Genomic DNA, 18,820 nt, shown 5'->3' on the forward strand with positions numbered 1-18,820 from the left:
TTGAAAAAAGGAGAGGAAAATAAAAATTTAAAAAAAAATTGCCAGGTCTTGAAAGGGTTAAATTGGTGAAATTGAGTAGGAACAAAGGGATTTTTTTTTTTTTTTTCATTGTTTACTACTCGATGCATAATTACCGGCCACTTATGAAGTGTATTTCCTGTGGCCCGTCTCCAAGGCAGTTAGCTCAGCGCTTACAAGCGCTTTTCTGTGGAGCTGGTAAGCGCTGCTCTGAGGATGGCTGGATAGTACAAAGCTCCTCCGATGCTGCTGCTGCTCCAAAGATGCCTCTGCTTGCATCATTGGGAACAGTCAGTCCAGAAGGAGCGCAGCAAGCAGGAGGCAGAGGAGCAGTGCGCTCGTGTTCAACAAGATAAGAACAACCCTTTAATATAAAATCTGGATGTAAACAATAGTTGATTTTCTGATGACACGTTATTTTAAAGACCCTTTAACAAAATAAAACGTATTGAAGAAGCGACGTCTGTGTCTGTCCAGGTTGAATTTGAATGGCTCCGGCAATTCTGGTTCCAAGGAAATCGCTACTCCAAATGCAGTGACTATTGGTTGCCAGCGATGACCGAGCTGGAAGAACAGTGGAGGCAAATGGAGACCATGGTGAGATGCACTATACTTGGATAATAATTAAAAAAATCAGTTTCAGGTATTTTTATCTCCTATTTTTCATGCCCCTGATATATTACAGGGCCAAATGTGTTGGCACCTTTGAAATTGTTCCAGAAAATGAAATTTTTCTCCCTGAAAATTATTGCAATTACACATGTTTTGCTAAAAGTGTGTTCACTTTCTTTGTGTGAATTGGAACAACTCAAAGAGAGGAAAAAAAAAAAGCAAATTAGACCTAATTTTACATAAAACCCTCAAAATGATCCTGCCAAAATTGGGGGATAAACAACTTTGTTTCAAGCACGTGATGCTTCTTCAAACTCACCTGTGGCAAGTAACAGGTGCGAGCAATGTGAAAATCAAACCTTAAACCAAATAAAAAGGGGAGAAGGTGACTCAGTCTTTGTATTGTGTGTCTGTGTGTGCCACTCGAAGCATGGAGAACACAAAGAGGAGAAGAGAACTGTCTGAGGACTTGGGAACCAGAATTCCTTAAAAATATCAACAATCTCAAGGTTACAAGTTCATCTCCAGAGATCTTGATGTTTCTTTGTCCACGTTGTGCAACATAATCAAGAAGTCTATAACCCATTGCTCTGTAACTAATCTCCATGGATGTGGCCGGCAGAGAAAAACTGATGAAAGGTTTCAACGCAGGATAGTTCAGATGGTGAATAAGCCGCCCCAATCAAGATCCAGCTGCTTGCTGTGGTTTTGATGAAATCACTGTTTTATAAACAAGATTGTAACCACGCCCCCACCACTGATTGGCTGCTCTCTGCCTATGCACAGTGTACACAGGAAGCTGCCAATCAGTGGTGTGGACGGAGTTATGCAGAGCTCGGCATTCAGAGAGCTGCTGCAGCAGATAAAGCCAGGATTTTTTACAAATGACATCAAGCAGCTCATAAAGTGATATATCGCCAGAATCGGGGTCTCTGCCCCTACATTAGATGGGGTAGCTAAAAACAGTTTGCCTTTACATTAATTTTTTTTTATATTTTTGCCCTCGTGTTCTATCGTCATGCTTCGATTCTCTGGTATTCATCACTTTCTTATGAGAAAGTTCCCGAGTTTCAGCTAATCATTCCTCGCTGGGTTCATAGCTTTGTGGCCAAGACAGAAGATGCTTCTAATTTCTACTTCTCCGCTGCTGTACTGTTCTGACTCCTCACACGTCTATCCCTGTTAATTAAAGTTTGGCTGGAAGATGGATGTGATGATTAATGAAGCTTAGCTTTCTTATTAGTTTGGAGGGGGATAGAGTCGGCATCTACCCTCCTGTATTAATAGGTTTTTTTTTTAATTATTTTTACTATTTATTTATTGCACTTTTTTATGATTTTGATAAGTGAAACATAAGTAATTAATGTAAGCATGCTGCTTCTAGTTACGGTTGGATTTCTGTTTTTTTTTTTTTTTTTTTTTTTTAACAATTATCTATATTAGTTTCTAGCCTTACAGAGCTTACGATCCGGCTGACCCAACTCATGTGTTTAGTGCTGAATGTTTATATAATAATTTTAAAAATATCATATTTGCATAACAGTGTGAACTACACCATAAAAGAAATATTTTACACAAGGTGTTAAAAATTACACTGACTGCACTGTCCATGAGTGCACTAGAGAGGAAGCTGCACAGGACAAGTACAGTTTCTGTGGAAAGGCTATCCATTATTGTTTGTTGTAGGCATTGATCGCATAAATGTAAACATTATATAAAAAAAAATGTTTATTTTAGATAACCTATACTTAAAAATAAATCTCTCAGATTCCATATACTGAAAATATATGCAAGTGTGAACGAGACCCAGCCTATTCTTCAGCTGTGTATGCATGTACTTCCTCCTTACAGGATATAGGTGGCGACAAAGCATTCTTCAAACCATGCAGGTTACAATATTAACATGCATATATGTATAAGCCGACCCGAGTATAAGCCGACCCCCCCTAATTTTGCCACAAAAAACTGGGAAAACTTATTGACTCGAGTATAAGCCTAGGGTGGAAATGCGGCATTTACCGGTGAATTTCAAAAATAAAAATAGATCGTTATTTCCCCATAGCTGTGCCATATAGTGCTCTGCACCGTTCATATTGCCCCATATCTGTGCCCCATATATGCTCTGCACCGTTCATTTTTGCCCAATATCTGTGCCCCATACAGTGCTCTGCACCGTTCATATTGCCCCATAGATGCTGCACAGATGCCCCATATAGTGCTCTGCAGCGTTCATAGTGCCCCATAGATGCTGCACAGATGCCCCATAGTGCTCTGCACCGTTCATATTGCCCCATAGATGCTGCACAGATGCCCCATATAGTGCTCTGCAGCGTTCATTGTGCCCCATAGATGCTGCACAGATGCCCCATAGTGCTCTGCACCGTTCATATTGCCCCATAGATGCTGCACAGATGCCCCATATAGTGCTCTGCAGCGTTCATTGTGCCCCATAGATGCTGCACAGATGCCCCATATAGTGCTCTGCAGCGTTCATTGTGCCCCATAGATGCTGCACAGATGCCCCATATAGTGCTGTGTGCCGTTCATTGTGCCCCATAGATGCTGCACAGATGACCCATATAGTGCTGTGTGCCGTTCATTGTGCCCCATAGATGCTGCACAGATGCCCCATATAGTGCTCTGCAGCGTTCATTGTGCCCCATAGATGCTGCACAGATGCCCCATATAGTGCTCTGCAGCGTTCATTGTGCCCCATAGATGCTGCACAGATGCCCCATATATTGCTCTGCAGCGTTCATTGTGCCCCATAGATGCTGCACAGATGCCCCATACAGTGCTCTGCAGCGTTCATTGTGCCCCTTAGATGCTGCACAGATGCCCCATATACTGCTCTGCACCGTTCATATTGCCCCATATCTGTGCCCCATATATGCTCTGCACCGTTCATTTTTGCCCAATATCTGTGCCCCATACAGTGCTCTGCACCGTTCATATTGCCCCATAGATGCTGCACAGATGCCCCATATATTGCTCTGCAGCGTTCATTGTGCCCCATAGATGCTGCACAGATGCCCCATATACTGCTCTGCACCGTTCATATTGCCCCATATCTGTGCCCCATATATGCTCTGCACCGTTCATTTTTGCCCAATATCTGTGCCCCATACAGTGCTCTGCACCGTTCATATTGCCCCATAGATGCTGCACAGATGCCCCATATATTGCTCTGCAGCGTTCATTGTGCCCCATAGATGCTGCACAGATGCCCCATAATGCTCTGCACCGTTCATATTGCTCCATAGATGCTGCAGAGATGCCCCATATATTGCTCTGCAGCGTTCATTGTGCCCCATAGATGCTGCACAGATGCCCCATATAGTGCTCTGCAGCGTTCATTGTGCCCCATAGATGCTGCACAGATGCCCCATACAGTGCTCTGCACCGTTCATATTGCCCCATATCTGTGCCCCATATAGTGCTCTGCACCGTTCATTTTTGCCCAATATCTGTGCCCCATACAGTGCTCTGCACCGTTCATATTGCCCCATAGATGCTGCACAGATGCCCCATAGTGCTCTGCAGCGTTCATTGTGCCCCATAGATGCTGCACAGATGCCCCATATATTGCTCTGCACCGTTCATATTGCCCCATAGATGCTGCACAGATTCCCCATATATTGCTCTGCAGCGTTCATTGTGCCCCATAGATGCTGCACAGATGCCCCATACAGTGCTCTGCACCGTTCATATTGCCCCATATCTGTGCCCCATATATGCTCTGCACCGTTCATTTTTGCCCAATATCTGTGCCCCATACAGTGCTCTGCACCGTTCATATTGCCCCATAGATGCTGCACAGATGCCCCATATATTGCTCTGCAGCGTTCATTGTGCCCCATAGATGCTGCACAGATGCCCCATAGTGCTCTGCACCGTTCATATTGCCCCATAGATGCTGCACAGATGCCCCATATAGTGCTGTGCAGCGTTCATTGTGCCCCATAGATGCTGCACAGATGCCCCATAGTGCTCTGCAGCGTTCATTGCCCCATAGATGCTGCACAGATGCCCCATATAGTGCTCTGCAGCGTTCATTGTGCCCCATAGATGCTGCACAGATGCCCCATATATTGCTCTGCACCGTTCATATTGCCCCATATCTGTGCCCCATATAGTGCTCTGCAGCGTTCATTGTGCCCCATAGATGCTGCACAGATGCCCCATATACATAGTAACATAGTAACATAGTTAGTAAGGCCGAAAAAAGACATTTGTCCATCCAGTTCAGCCTATATTCCATCATAATAAATACCCAGATCTACGTCCTTCTACAGAACCTAATAATTGTATGATACAATATTGTTCTGCTCCAGGAAGACATCCAGGCCTCTCTTGAACCCCTCGACTGAGTTCGCCATCACCACCTCCTCAGGCAAGCAATTCCAGATTCTCACTGCCCTAACAGTAAAGAATCCTCTTCTATGTTGGTGGAAAAACCTTCTCTCCTCCAGATGCAAAGAATGCCCCCTTGTGCCCGTCACCTTCCTTGGTATAAACAGATCCTCAGCGAGATATTTGTATTGTCCCCTTATATACTTATACATGGTTATTAGATCGCCCCTCAGTCGTCTTTTTTCTAGACTAAATAATCCTAATTTCGCTAATCTATCTGGGTATTGTAGTTCTCCCATCCCCTTTATTAATTTTGTTGCCCTCCTTTGTACTCTCTCTAGTTCCATTATATCCTTCCTGAGCACCGGTGCCCAAAACTGGACACAGTACTCCATGTGCGGTCTAACTAGGGATTTGTACAGAGGCAGTATAATGCTCTCATCATGTGTATCCAGACCTCTTTTAATGCACCCCATGATCCTGTTTGCCTTGGCAGCTGCTGCCTGGCACTGGCTGCTCCAGGTAAGTTTATCATTAACTAGGATCCCCAAGTCCTTCTCCCTGTCAGATTTACCCAGTGGTTTCCCGTTCAGTGTGTAATGGTGATATTGATTCCTTCTTCCCATGTGTATAACCTTACATTTATCATTGTTAAACCTCATCTGCCACCTTTCAGCCCAAGTTTCCAACTTATCCAGATCCATCTGTAGCAGAATACTATCTTCTCTTGTATTAACTGCTTTACATAGTTTTGTATCATCTGCAAATATCGATATTTTACTGTGTAAACCTTCTACCAGATCATTAATGAATATGTTGAAGAGAACAGGTCCCAATACTGACCCCTGCGGTACCCCACTGGTCACAGCGACCCAGTTAGAGACTATACCATTTATAACCACCCTCTGCTTTCTATCACTAAGCCAGTTACTAACCCATTTACACACATTTTCCCCCAGACCAAGCATTCTCATTTTGTGTACCAACCTCTTGTGCGGCACGGTATCAAACGCTTTGGAAAAATCGAGATATACCACGTCCAATGACTCACCGTGGTCCAGTCTATAGCTTACCTCTTCATAAAAACTGATTAGATTGGTTTGACAGGAGCGATTTCTCATAAACCCATGCTGATATGGAGTTAAACAGTTATTCTCATTGAGATAATCCAGAATAACATCCCTCAGAAACCCTTCAAATATTTTACCAACAATAGAGGTTAGACTTACTGGCCTATAATTTCCAGGTTCACTTTTAGAGCCCTTTTTGAATATTGGCACCACATTTGCTATGCGCCAGTCCTGCGGAACAGACCCTGTCGCTATAGAGTCACTAAAAATAAGAAATAATGGTTTATCTATTACATTACTTAGTTCTCTTAGTACTCGTGGGTGTATGCCATCCGGACCCGGAGATTTATCTATTTTAATCTTATTTAGCCGGTTTCGCACCTCTTCTTGGGTTAGATTGGTGACCCTTAATATAGGGTTTTCATTGTTTCTTGGGATTTCACCTAGCATTTCATTTTCCACCGTGAATACCGTGGAGAAGAAGGTGTTTAATATGTTAGCTTTTTCCTCGTCATCTACAACCATTCTTTCCTCACTATTTTTTAAGGGGCCTACATTTTCAGTTTTTATTCTTTTACTATTGATATAGTTGAAGAACAGTTTGGGATTAGTTTTACTCTCCTTAGCAATGTGCTTCTCTGTTTCCTTTTTGGCAGCTTTAATTAGTTTTTTAGATAAAGTATTTTTCTCCCTATAGTTTTTTAGAGCTTCAATGGTGCCATCCTGCTTTAGTAGTGCAAATGCTTTCTTTTTACTGTTAATTGCCTGTCTTACTTCTTTGTTTAGCCACATTGGGTTTTTCCTATTTCTAGTCCTTTTATTCCCACAAGGTATAAACCGCTTACACTGCCTATTTAGGATGTTCTTAAACATTTCCCATTTATTATCTGTATTCTCATTTCTGAGGATATTGTCCCAGTCTACCAGATTAAGGGCATCTCTAAGCTGTTCAAACTTTGCCTTCCTAAAGTTCAATGTTTTTGTGACTCCCTGACAAGTCCGCCTAGTGAAAGACAGGTGAAACTGCACAATATTGTGGTCGCTATTTCCTAAATGCCCAACCACCTCCAGATTTGTTATTCTGTCAGGTCTATTAGATAGTATTAGGTCTAAAAGTGCTGCTCCTCTGGTTGGATTCTGCACCAATTGTGAAAGATAATTTTTCTTGGTTATTAGCAGAAACCTGTTGCCTTTATGGGTTTCACAGGTTTCTGTTTCCCAGTTAATATCCGGGTAGTTAAAGTCCCCCATAACCAGGACCTCATTATGGGTTGCAGCTTCATCTATCTGCTTTAGAAGTAGACTTTCCATGCTTTCTGTTATATTTGGGGGTTTGTAACAGACCCCAATGAGAATTTTGTTACCATTTTTCCCTCCATGAATTTCAACCCATATGGACTCGACATCCTCATTCCCTTCGCTAATATCCTCCCTTAAAGTGGACTTTAGACAAGACTTTACATAGAGACAAACCCCTCCTCCTCTCCGAGTTTTACGATCCTTTCTAAACAGACTGTAACCCTGTAAGTTAACTGCCCAGTCATAGCTTTCATCTAACCATGTCTCGGTTATTCCCACTATGTCAAAGTTACCTGTAGATATTTCTGCTTCTAGTTCTTCCATCTTGTTTGTCAGGCTTCTGGCGTTTGCGAGCATGCAGTTTAGAGGATTTTGTTTTGTTCCAATCTCCTCACTGTGGATTGTTTTAGAAATGTTCTTACCTCCCTTCTGAGTATGTTTTCCTGGGTCGTCTTTGTTCGAGTCTAATGTTTTTCTTCCCGTCCCCTCTTCTTCTAGTTTAACGCCCTCCTGATGAGTGTAGCGAGTCTTCTGGCGAATGTGTGTTTCCCAGGTTTGTTGAGGTGTAGTCCGTCTCTGGCGAGGAGTCCATCATACCAGTAATTCACACCGTGGTCCAGGAATCCAAATCCTTGTTGTCTGCACCATCGTCTTAGCCAGTTGTTTGCATCAAGGATCCTGTTCCATCTCCTGGTGCCATGCCCGTCTACTGGAAGGATAGAAGAAAAAACTACCTGTGCATCCAGTTCCTTTACTTTCTTCCCCAACTCTTCAAAGTCCTTGCAGATTGTCGGTAGCTCCTTCCTTGCCGTGTCATTGGTGCCAACATGTATCAGAAGAAATGGGTGGACGTCCTTGGAGCTGAAGAGCTTTGGTATCCTATCGGTCACATCCTTGATCATCGCACCTGGAAGGCAGCATACTTCTCTTGCAGTTATGTCCGGTCTGCAGATGGCTGCTTCGGTGCCTCTCAGTAGTGAGTCTCCCACCACCACCACTCTTCGTTGCTTCTTGGCTGTACTTTTTGCTGTCACTTGTTGCTGTGTGCCCTTTTCTTTTTTGCTTGCTGGTATTGCTTCATCCTTAGGTGTGCCATCTTCATCCTCTACAAAGATTTGATATCGGTTCTTCAGTTGTGTGGTTGGTGATTTCTCCATGGTCTTCTTGCTTCTTTTGGTCACATGCTTCCACTCATCTGCTTTTGGAGGTTCTCTGACACTTTTTGCACCTTCTGTGACCAGTAGAGATGCTTCTGTTCTGTCTAGAAAGTCTTCATTCTCTTTGATGAGTTTCAAAGTTGCTATTCTTTCTTCCAGACCCCGCACCTTTTCTTCTAAAAGGGCCACTAGTCTACACTTCTGACAGGTGAAATTGGATTCTTCTTCTGGTCGATCTGTGAACATGTAGCACATGCTGCAGCTCACCATGTAGGTTGTCACATCTGCCATGTTGCTCCTAGATCCTGCTGACTTGCTGTGTGTTTTCCTTCTTGTGTAATCTACTCAGCCAAGCTCTCTTGCAATAATGTCCTACAGGCAAAAATTCGGTTTGGTGATGCTTTCGAAGCAGCTGGTCCCGGCTGTACCCAACGATCTTCTAGCTTAGGGAGACTTCGCTTCTCCCAGAAGGCACCTGGAATATGCAAATTAGCCTCCTGAAGCTTGAATCCCTGGTTTGGTGATGCTTTCGAAGCAGCTGGTCCCGGCTGTACCCAACGATCTTCTAGCTTAGGGAGACTTCGCTTCTCCCAGAAGGCACCTGGAATATGCAAATTAGCCTCCTGAAGCTTGAATCCCTGGTTTGGTGATGCTTTCGAAGCAGCTGGTCCCGGCTGTACCCAACGATCTTCTAGCTTAGGGAGACTTCGCTTCTCCCAGAAGGCACCTGGAATATGCGAATTAGCCTCCTGAAGCTTGAATATAGTGCTCTGCAGCGTTCATTGTGCCCCATAGATGCTGCACAGATGCCCCATATAGTGCTCTGCAGCGTTCATTGTGCCCCATAGATGCTGCACAGATGCCCCATATAGTGCTTTGCAGCGTTCATTGTGCCCCATAGATGCTGCACAGATGCCCCATATAGTGCTCTGCAGCGTTCATTGTGCCCCATAGATGCTGCACAGATGCCCCATATAGTGCTCTGCACCGTTCATATTGCCCCATATCTGTGCCCCATATATGCTCTGCACCGTTCATTTTTGCCCAATATCTGTGCCCCATACAGTGCTCTGCACCGTTCATATTGCCCCATAGATGCTGCACAGATGCCCCATATATTGCTCTGCAGCGTTCATTGTGCCCCATAGATGCTGCACAGATGCCCCATATAGTGCTCTGCAGCGTTCATTGTGCCCCATAGATGCTGCACAGATGCCCCATATAGTGCTCTGCAGCGTTCATTGTGCCCCATAGATGCTGCACAGATGCCCCATATAGTGCTCTGCAGCGTTCATTGTGCCCCATAGATGCTGCACAGATGCCCCATACAGTGCTCTGCAGTGTTCATTGTGCCCCATAGATGCTGCACAGATGCCCCATATAGTGCTCTGCACCGCTCATTTTTGCCCAATATCTGTGCCCCATACAGTGCTCTGCACCGTTCATATTGCCCCATAGATGCTGCACAGATGCCCCATAGTGCTCTGCAGCGTTCATTGTGCCCCATAGATGCTGCACAGATGCCCCATAGTGCTCTGCAGCGTTCATTGTGCCCCATAGATGCTGCACAGATGACCCATATAGTGCTCTGCAGCGTTCATTGTGCCCCATAGATGCTGCACAGATGCCCCATATATTGCTCTGCAGCGTTCATTGTGCCCCATAGATGCTGCACAGATGCCCCATATAGTGCTCTGCAGCGTTCATTGTGCCCCATAGATGCTGCACAGATGCCCCATATATTGCTCTGCAGCGTTCATTGTGCCCCATAGATGCTGCACAGATGCCCAATATAGTGCTCTGCAGCGTTCATTGTGCCCCATAGATGCTGCACAGATGCCCCATATATTGCTCTGCAGCATTCATTGTGCCCCATAGATGCTGCACAGATGCCCCTTATAGTGCTCTGCAGCGTTCATTGTGCCCCATAGATGCTGCACAGATGCCCCATATATTGCTCTGCACCGTTCATTGTGCCCCATAGATGCTGCACAGATGCCCCATATAGTGCTCTGCAGCGTTCATTGTGCCCCATAGATGCTGCACAGATGCCCCATATAGTGCTCTGCAGCGTTCATTGTGCCCCATAGATGCTGCACAGATGCCCCATATAGTGATCTGCAGCGTTCATTGTGCCCCATAGATGCTGCACAGATGCCCCATATAGTGCTCTGCAGCGTTCATTGTGCCCCATAGATGCTGCACAGATGCCCCATATAGTGCTCTGCAGCATTCTTTGTGCCCCATAGATGCTGCACAGATGCCCCATATAGTGCTTTGCAGCGTTCATTGTGCCCCATAGATGCTGCACAGATGCCCCATATAGTGCTCTGCACCGTTCATATTGCCCCATATCTGTGCCCCATATATGCTCTGCACCGTTCATTTTTGCCCAATATCTGTGCCCCATACAGTGCTCTGCACCGTTCATATTGCCCCATAGATGCTGCACAGATGCCCCATATAGTGCTCTGCAGCGTTCATTGTGCCCCATAGATGCTGCACAGATGCCGCATAGTGCTCTGCACCGTTCATATTGCCCCATAGATGCTGCACAGATGCCCCATATAGTGCTCTGCACCGTTCATATTGCCCCATAGATGCTGCACAGATGCCCCATATAGTGCTCTGCACTGTTCATATTGCCCCATACATGCTGCACAGATGCCCCATATATTGCTCTGCAGCGTTCATTGTGCCCCATAGATGCTGCACAGATGCCCCATATAGTGCTCTGCAGCGTTCATTGTGCCCCATAGATGCTGCACAGATGCCCCATATAGTGCTCTGCAGCGTTCATTGTGCCCCATAGATGCTGCACAGATGCCCCATATAGTGCTCTGCACCGTTCATATTGCCCCATATCTGTGCCCCATATATGCTCTGCACCGTTCATTTTTGCCCAATATATGTGCCCCATACAGTGCTCTGCACCGTTCATATTGCCCCATAGATGCTGCACAGATGCCCCATAGTGCTCTGCACCGTTCATATTGCCCCATAGATGCTGCACAGATGCCCCATATAGTGCTCTGCAGCGTTCATTGTGCCCCATAGATGCTGCACAGATGCCCCATATAGTGCTCTGCAGCGTTCATTGTGCCCCATAGATGCTGCACAGATGCCCCATATAGTGCTCTGCAGCGTTCATTGTGCCCCATAGATGCTGCACAGATGCCCCATATAGTGCTCTGCAGCGTTCATTGTGCCCCATAGATGCTGCACAGATGCCCCATATAGTGCTCTGCACCGTTCATATTGCCCCATATCTGTGCCCCATATATGCTCTGCACCGTTCATTTTTGCCCAATATCTGTGCCCCATACAGTGCTCTGCACCGATCATATTGCCCCATAGATGCTGCACAGATGCCCCATATATTGCTCTGCAGCGTTCATTGTGCCCCATAGATGCTGCACAGATGCCCCATAGTGCTCTGCACCGTTCATATTGCCCCATAGATGCTGCACAGATGCCCCATATAGTGCTCTGCAGCGTTCATTGTGCCCCATAGATGCTGCACAGATGCCCCATATATTGCTCTGCAGCGTTCATTGTGCCCCATAGATGCTGCACATATGCCCCATATAGTGCTCTGCAGCGTTCATTGTGCCCCATAGATGCTGCACAGATGCCCCATACAGTGCTCTGCACCGTTCATATTGCCCCATATCTGTGCCCCATATAGTGCTCTGCACCGTTCATTTTTGCCCAATATCTGTGCCCCATACAGTGCTCTGCACCGTTCATATTGCCCCATAGATGCTGCACAGATGCCCCATATATTGCTCTGCAGCGTTCATTGTGCCCCATAGATGCTGCACAGATGCCCCATATAGTGCTCTGCTGCGTTCATTGTGCCCCATAGATGCTGCATAGATGCCCCATACAGTGCTCTGCACCGTTCATATTGCCCCATATCTGTGCCCCATATATGCTCTGCACCATTCATTTTTGCCCAATATCTGTGCCCCATACAGTGCTCTGCACCGTTCATATTGCCCCATAGATGCTGCACAGATGCCCCATAGTGCTCTGCAGCGTTCATTGTGCCCCATAGATGCTGCACAACTGCCCCATAGTGCTCTGCAGCGTTCATTGTGCCCCATAGATGCTGCACAGATGACCCATATATTGCTCTGCAGCGTTCATTGTGCCCCATAGATGCTGCACAGATGCCCCATATAGTGCTCTGCAGCGTTCATTGTGCCCCATAGATGCTGCACAGATGCCCCATATATTGCTCTGCAGCGTTCATTGTGCCCCATAGATGCTGCACAGATGCCCCATATAGTGCTCTGCAGCGTTCATTGTGCCCCATAGATGCTGCACAGATGCCCCATATAGTGCTTTGCAGCGTTCATTGTGCCCCATAGATGCTGCACAGATGCCCCATATAGTGCTCTGCAACGTTCATTGTGCCCCATAGATGCTGCACAGATGCCCCATATATTGCTCTGCACCGTTCATATTGCCCCATAGATGCTGCACAGATGCCCCATATTGTGCTCTGCAGCGTTCATTGTGCCCCATAGATGCTGCACAGATGCCCCATATATTGCTCTGCAGCGTTCATTGTGCCCCATAGATGCTGCACAGATGCCCCATATAGTGCTCTGCAGCGTTCACTGTGCCCCATAGATGCTGCACAGATGCCCCATACAGTGCTCTGCAGCGTTCATTGTGCCCCATAGATGCTGCACAGATGCCCCATATAGTGCTCTGCATCGTTCATATTGCCCCATATCTGTGCCCCATATATGCTCTGCACCGTTCATATTGCCCCATAGATGCTGCACAGATGCCCCATATATTGCTCTGTAGCGTTCATTGTGCCCCATAGATGCTGCACAGATGCCCCATATATTGCTCTGCAGCGTTCATTGTGCCCCATAGATGCTGCACAGATGCCCCATACAGTGCTCTGCACCGTTCATATTGCCCCATATCTGTGCCCCATATATGCTCTGCACCGTTCATTTTTGCCCAATATCTGTGCCCCATACAGTGCTCTGCACCGTTCATATTGCCCCATAGATGCTGCACAGATGCCCCATATATTGCTCTGCAGCGTTCATTGTGCCCCATAGATGCTGCACAGATGCCCCATAGTGCTCTGCACCGTTCATATTGCCCCATAGATGCTGCACAGATGCCCCATATAGTGCTCTGCAGCGTTCATTGTGCCCCATAGATGCTGCACAGATGACCCATAGTGCTCTGCAGCGTTCATTGTGCCCCATAGATGCTGCACAGATGACCCATATAGTGCTCTGCAGCGTTCATTGTGCCCCATAGATGCTGCACAGATTCCCCATAGTGCTCTGCAGCGTTCATTGTGCCCCATAGATGCTGCACAGATGACCCATATAGTGCTCTGCAGCGTTCATTGTGCCCCATAGATGCTGCACAGATGCCCCATATATTGCTCTGCAGCGTTCATTGTGCCCCATAGATGCTGCACAGATGCCCCATACAGTGCTCTGCACCGTTCATATTGCCCCATATCTGTGCCCCATATATGCTCTGCACCGTTCATTTTTGCCCAATATCTGTGCCCCATACAGTGCTCTGCACCGTTCATATTGCCCCATAGATGCTGCACAGATGCCCCATATATTGCTCTGCAGCGTTCATTGTGCCCCATAGATGCTGCACAGATGCCCCATAGTGCTCTGCACCGTTCATATTGCCCCATAGATGCTGCACAGATGCCCCATATAGTGCTCTGCAGCGTTCATTGTGCCCCATAGATGCTGCACAGATGACCCATAGTGCTCTGCAGCGTTCATTGTGCCCCATAGATGCTGCACAGATGACCCATATAGTGCTCTGCAGCGTTCATTGTGCCCCATAGATGCTGCACAGATGCCCCATATATTGCTCTGCAGCGTTCATTGTGCCCCATAGATGCTGCACAGATGCCCCATACAGTGCTCTGCACCGTTCATATTGCCCCGTATCTGTGCCCCATATATGCTCTGCACCGTTCATTTTTGCCCAATATCTGTGCCCCATACAGTGCTCTGCACCGTTCATATTGCCCCATAGATGCTGCACAGATGCCCCATATATTGCTCTGCAGCGTTCATTGTGCCCCATAGATGCTGCACAGATGCCCCATATAGTGCTCTGCAGCGTTCATTGTGCCCCATAGATGCTGCACAGATGCCCCATATAGTGCTCTGCAGCGTTCATTGTGCCCCATAGATGCTGCACAGATGACCCATACAGTGCTCTGCAGCGTTCATTGTGCCCCATAGATGCTGCACAGATGCCCCATATAGTGCTCTGCAGCGTTCATTGTGCCCCATAGATGCTGCACAGATGACCCATAGTGCTCTGCAGCGTTCATTGTGCCCCATAGATGCTGCACAGATGCCCCATAGTGCTCTGCACCGTTCATATTGCCCCATAGATGCTGCACAGATGCCCCCATATAGTGCTCTGCAGCGTTCATTGTGCCCCATAGATGCTGCACATAAATCTGTGCCATGGCCGCTGCTGCTGCAATAAAAAAAAAAAACACATACTCCCCTCTCTTGCTTGCAGCTCCCAGCGTCCGGTCCCGGCGTCTCCCCGCACTGACTGATCAGGCAGAGGGCGCCGCACACACTATATGCGTCATCACGCCCTCTGACCTGAACAGTCAGAGCGCAGATAGACGCCGGGAAGATGGAGCGGCGCCCGGCGGCTGGAACGTGGACAGGTAAATATAGCATACTCACCTAGTCCCAGCGATCCTCGCGCTGTCCCTGCCTTCCTCCCCGTCTTCTGTGCTGCAGCCTCTTCCTCTATCAGCGGTCACCGGCACCGCTGATTAGAGAAATGAATAGGCGGCTCCACCCCTATGGGAGGTGGAGCCGCCTATTCATTTCTGTAATGAGCGGTCCCACGTGACCGCTGAAGAGGGGAAGAAGCTGCAGCACAGAAGACGGGGAGGAAGGCAGGGACAGCGCGAGGATCGCTGGGACTAGTTAAGTATGCCTCAGCGCCCTCACCCTCTCACCCGCTGACCGCATCGCTACCGTGACTCGAGGAGTATAAGCCGAGAGGGGCACTTTCAGGCCAAAAATCTCGGCTTATACTCGAGTATATACGGTGTGTATATATATATATATATATATATATATATATATATATATATATATATATATATATATATATATATATTTTAGATTTTTATTTACATTTTATATGCCATATATTTTTTATTTTTTTAAATATTGACAGTTTTTTTTTTACTATGATTTAAAGCAAAAGCTACACTATACTTTATAAGAGGAACGTTATTATTTATTATTATATTAGTCAAAATATGTGTATGTTAAGTCCAGATTAAACGTAAACCTTTTATTTTTTAGTTTTTAATTTTTTATTTGTAAATGACTTAAAAAAAAAAAATGTCTATTTTAACATCAGATCAAACGGAAACGGGTTTTTTTTTCTATTTCTACTTCATTTTTTATATTTGTAAATAGGTCAAAATTTGTATATTTTTTAAAATGAGATCAAGCTGGTTCTCCGGGCGCCAGTAGCTATTTCCTGTGTTGAGCGGTCACATGGTACCGCTCATTACAGTAATGAATATGGACCCGATTCCACTCCCATTCCAGTGGAGCCGCATTTTCATTACTGTAATGAGCGGTACCATGTGACCGCTCAACACAGGAAAAAGCTGCTGGCGCCCGGAGAACCAGGGACGTGCAGGGACCGCGCCGGGAGCAGGTGAGTATGATGGGGCAGTGCGTATATTCACCTGTCCGCCGTTCCACCGCCGGCCGCCGCTGTGTCTTCTGCATCCTCTGCAGTGACGCTCAGGTCTGAGGGTGCAGTGACGCGATTAGTGCGCGCCGCCCTCTGCCTGAACAGTCAGTGCAGAGGACGCGGAAGAGACAACGGTGGAACACGGACAGGTGAATATAGCAAGTACCGGGGGCCTGAGCGACGAGAGGTGAGTATGTAATTTTTTGGGGGGTTTTTATCGCAGCCACTGCATATGGGCAAATATCTCTATGGAGCATCTTATGGGACCATAATCAGCATTTGTGCAGCACTATATGGGGCAAATGTTTCTATGGAAGATCTTATGTGGCCCATCATAAACTGTATGGAGCATTATATGGGGCGTATTTTGTATGGAGCATTATATGGGGCCCATCATGTACTGTATGGAGCATTATATGGGGCATATTTGTATATGGAGCATCTTATGGGGCCCATCATGTACTGTATGGAGCATTATATGGGGCATATTTGTATATGGAGCATCTTATGGGGTCCATCATGTACTGAATGGAGCATTATATGGGGCATATTTGTATATGGAGCATCTTATGGGGCCCATCATGAACTGTATGGAGCATTATATGGGGCATATTTGTATATGGAGCATCTTATGGGCAGGGGCGCTGCTGTCATGAAGCAAGTTGAATAGTTTGCCTCAGGCGGCAGAGCATCCTTAAAGACAAGGGGCGGCAGAGTGGCAGTCAGAACACGTGGTGCCGACTATCCCTGTAATCCCTGCTCTGACACTTGCTGACAGTGCAGTGTCACAACAACCTAAAGTGCTGCGTGCCCAGCAGTTGACTTTTACTTACCCGGGCTGAGGTGCAGAGGTGGTGCCCAGTCACCTGACCTGCTGGGACACACACATTGATGGGAGTCGGACTAGTTGCAGAGCAGTAACTGACAGTAAGTTACTGTAAAAAAACATCACCCGCCCCCGCCCCCACATGCTGCTGCTGCTGCTGCACAGCTCTGTCAGGGTTCACAGCTTCCCTCCACCAGACTGTCAGAAGTAGATAGGCTATGTTAACCAGCTGGGGTTTTCAGATCTGAAAGCAGTAAGGAAGTGGGATATAGCAGAGTTGGTGTGTGTTAACCTATGTTGATGAGCTGAGGTTGTCAGATATGGTCCTGCTAAGACTTATTTGTACTCATTGTACTACGTGACTGGGGGGCGCCGTTTTGCAGTTCGCCTCAGGCAGCAGAGAGGCTAGGTTCACCCCTGCTTATGGGGCCCATCATGAACTGTATGGAGCATTATATGGGGCATATTTGTATATGGAGCATCTTATGGGGCCCATCATGTACTGTATGGAGCATTATATGGGGCTCCTGATTCAATATGGATATTCAAAAACATTTACCCTGCTGATGTCTCAATTAATTTTACTTTTATTGGTATCTATTTTTATTTTTGACATTTCCCGGTAGCTGCTGCATTTCCCTTCCTAGGCTTATACTCGAGTCATTAAGTTTTCCCAGTTTTTTGTGGCAAAATTAGGGGGGTCGGCTTATACTCTGGTATATACGGTAAATACTTGGTGTAGTTAATCACTTGTCACTCTCGGCCACCATTGTGCCAGTACATACATGATCCGCTCTGTGGTCTGTGCGGTGTCAGAGCTGTAAACCATTAGCTCCATCATCCCTATAAACGCTGGTGGAGTTTTGGTTTTTTTCCCCTTTTCCACCCCCTCATTACATTGGGACTTATAGTTATAAGGCTGTAGCTGATTTGTTACCCTATTTGGACCAGCAGAAGGTCCACACCTCTGGTCGAAACGGTCGGTCTTCAGGGGCGCACCACAACTTACAATTCAGGAAAGCGGTGGGCTGTGAGCGATGAGCCCCTGAAGACAACCCTTTTAATGACCAAGCCCATTTTATTCTTGAGGGACATAAAAATTTTGTTTATTTTTTCTTCACATTCAGACTTCAAAAGTGTTATTTTTTTTGTCACTTGCTTTTTCTGTTGTAGAAAGAGTTGATTTATTTTTTAGGTTTGTTTTTAGATGCATCAAAAGTAGTGTTTAGTTTATATGATTTATTTTAGATGGCGGGATGAATTAAAAAGGCAATTTAACATTCTCATTGTTATTATAGGGGAACTAATAGGTTTTTTTAATTTTTTTTTTGTTCAATTTTTTGGGGTTTTTTAGTGTATTGTATTGTCTTTCTGTATGTGATTGGTGGGCTAGTAAAACTATTCTAGTGGGCAACAGCATCTGACAAATCTGACATTATTCATTAGTTCTTTCTGCACCTGTGTGACTACATAACACGGCCAGTCACTCTTGGTTGGGCTCATTGGCACAGATCCTATGGCTATAGAAGTGCAGTTGGGCTCATTGGCACAGCTTATATGGCTTCAAAAGTGCAGTTGGGCTCATTGGTACAGATCCTATGGCTATAGAAGTGCAGTTGGGCTCATTGGCACAGCGTCTATGGCTACAGAAGTGCAGTTGGGCTCATTGGCACAGCTTCTATAGCTGCAGAAGTGCAGTTGGGCTCATTGGCACAGAT

The 18,820-nt window shown here is 46.2% G+C and overlaps 1 protein-coding gene across 2 annotated transcripts in view; it reads left to right on the forward strand.

Annotated features, from left to right (window-relative positions):
* Positions 1 to 18,820, forward strand: part of FTO (FTO alpha-ketoglutarate dependent dioxygenase) — a 299,722-nt gene that overhangs the window by 46,331 nt on the left and 234,571 nt on the right. For both annotated transcript variants that reach the window (XM_069738571.1, XM_069738572.1), the window contains exon 7: positions 496 to 615. In XM_069738571.1, the coding sequence (XP_069594672.1) occupies positions 496 to 615 (120 nt within the window). The remainder of the gene's footprint in view (positions 1 to 495; positions 616 to 18,820) is intronic.

Source organism: Ranitomeya imitator, chromosome 9 (assembly GCF_032444005.1).
Source record: "Ranitomeya imitator isolate aRanImi1 chromosome 9, aRanImi1.pri, whole genome shotgun sequence".
In the NCBI taxonomy this organism is placed as follows: domain Eukaryota; kingdom Metazoa; phylum Chordata; class Amphibia; order Anura; family Dendrobatidae; genus Ranitomeya; species Ranitomeya imitator.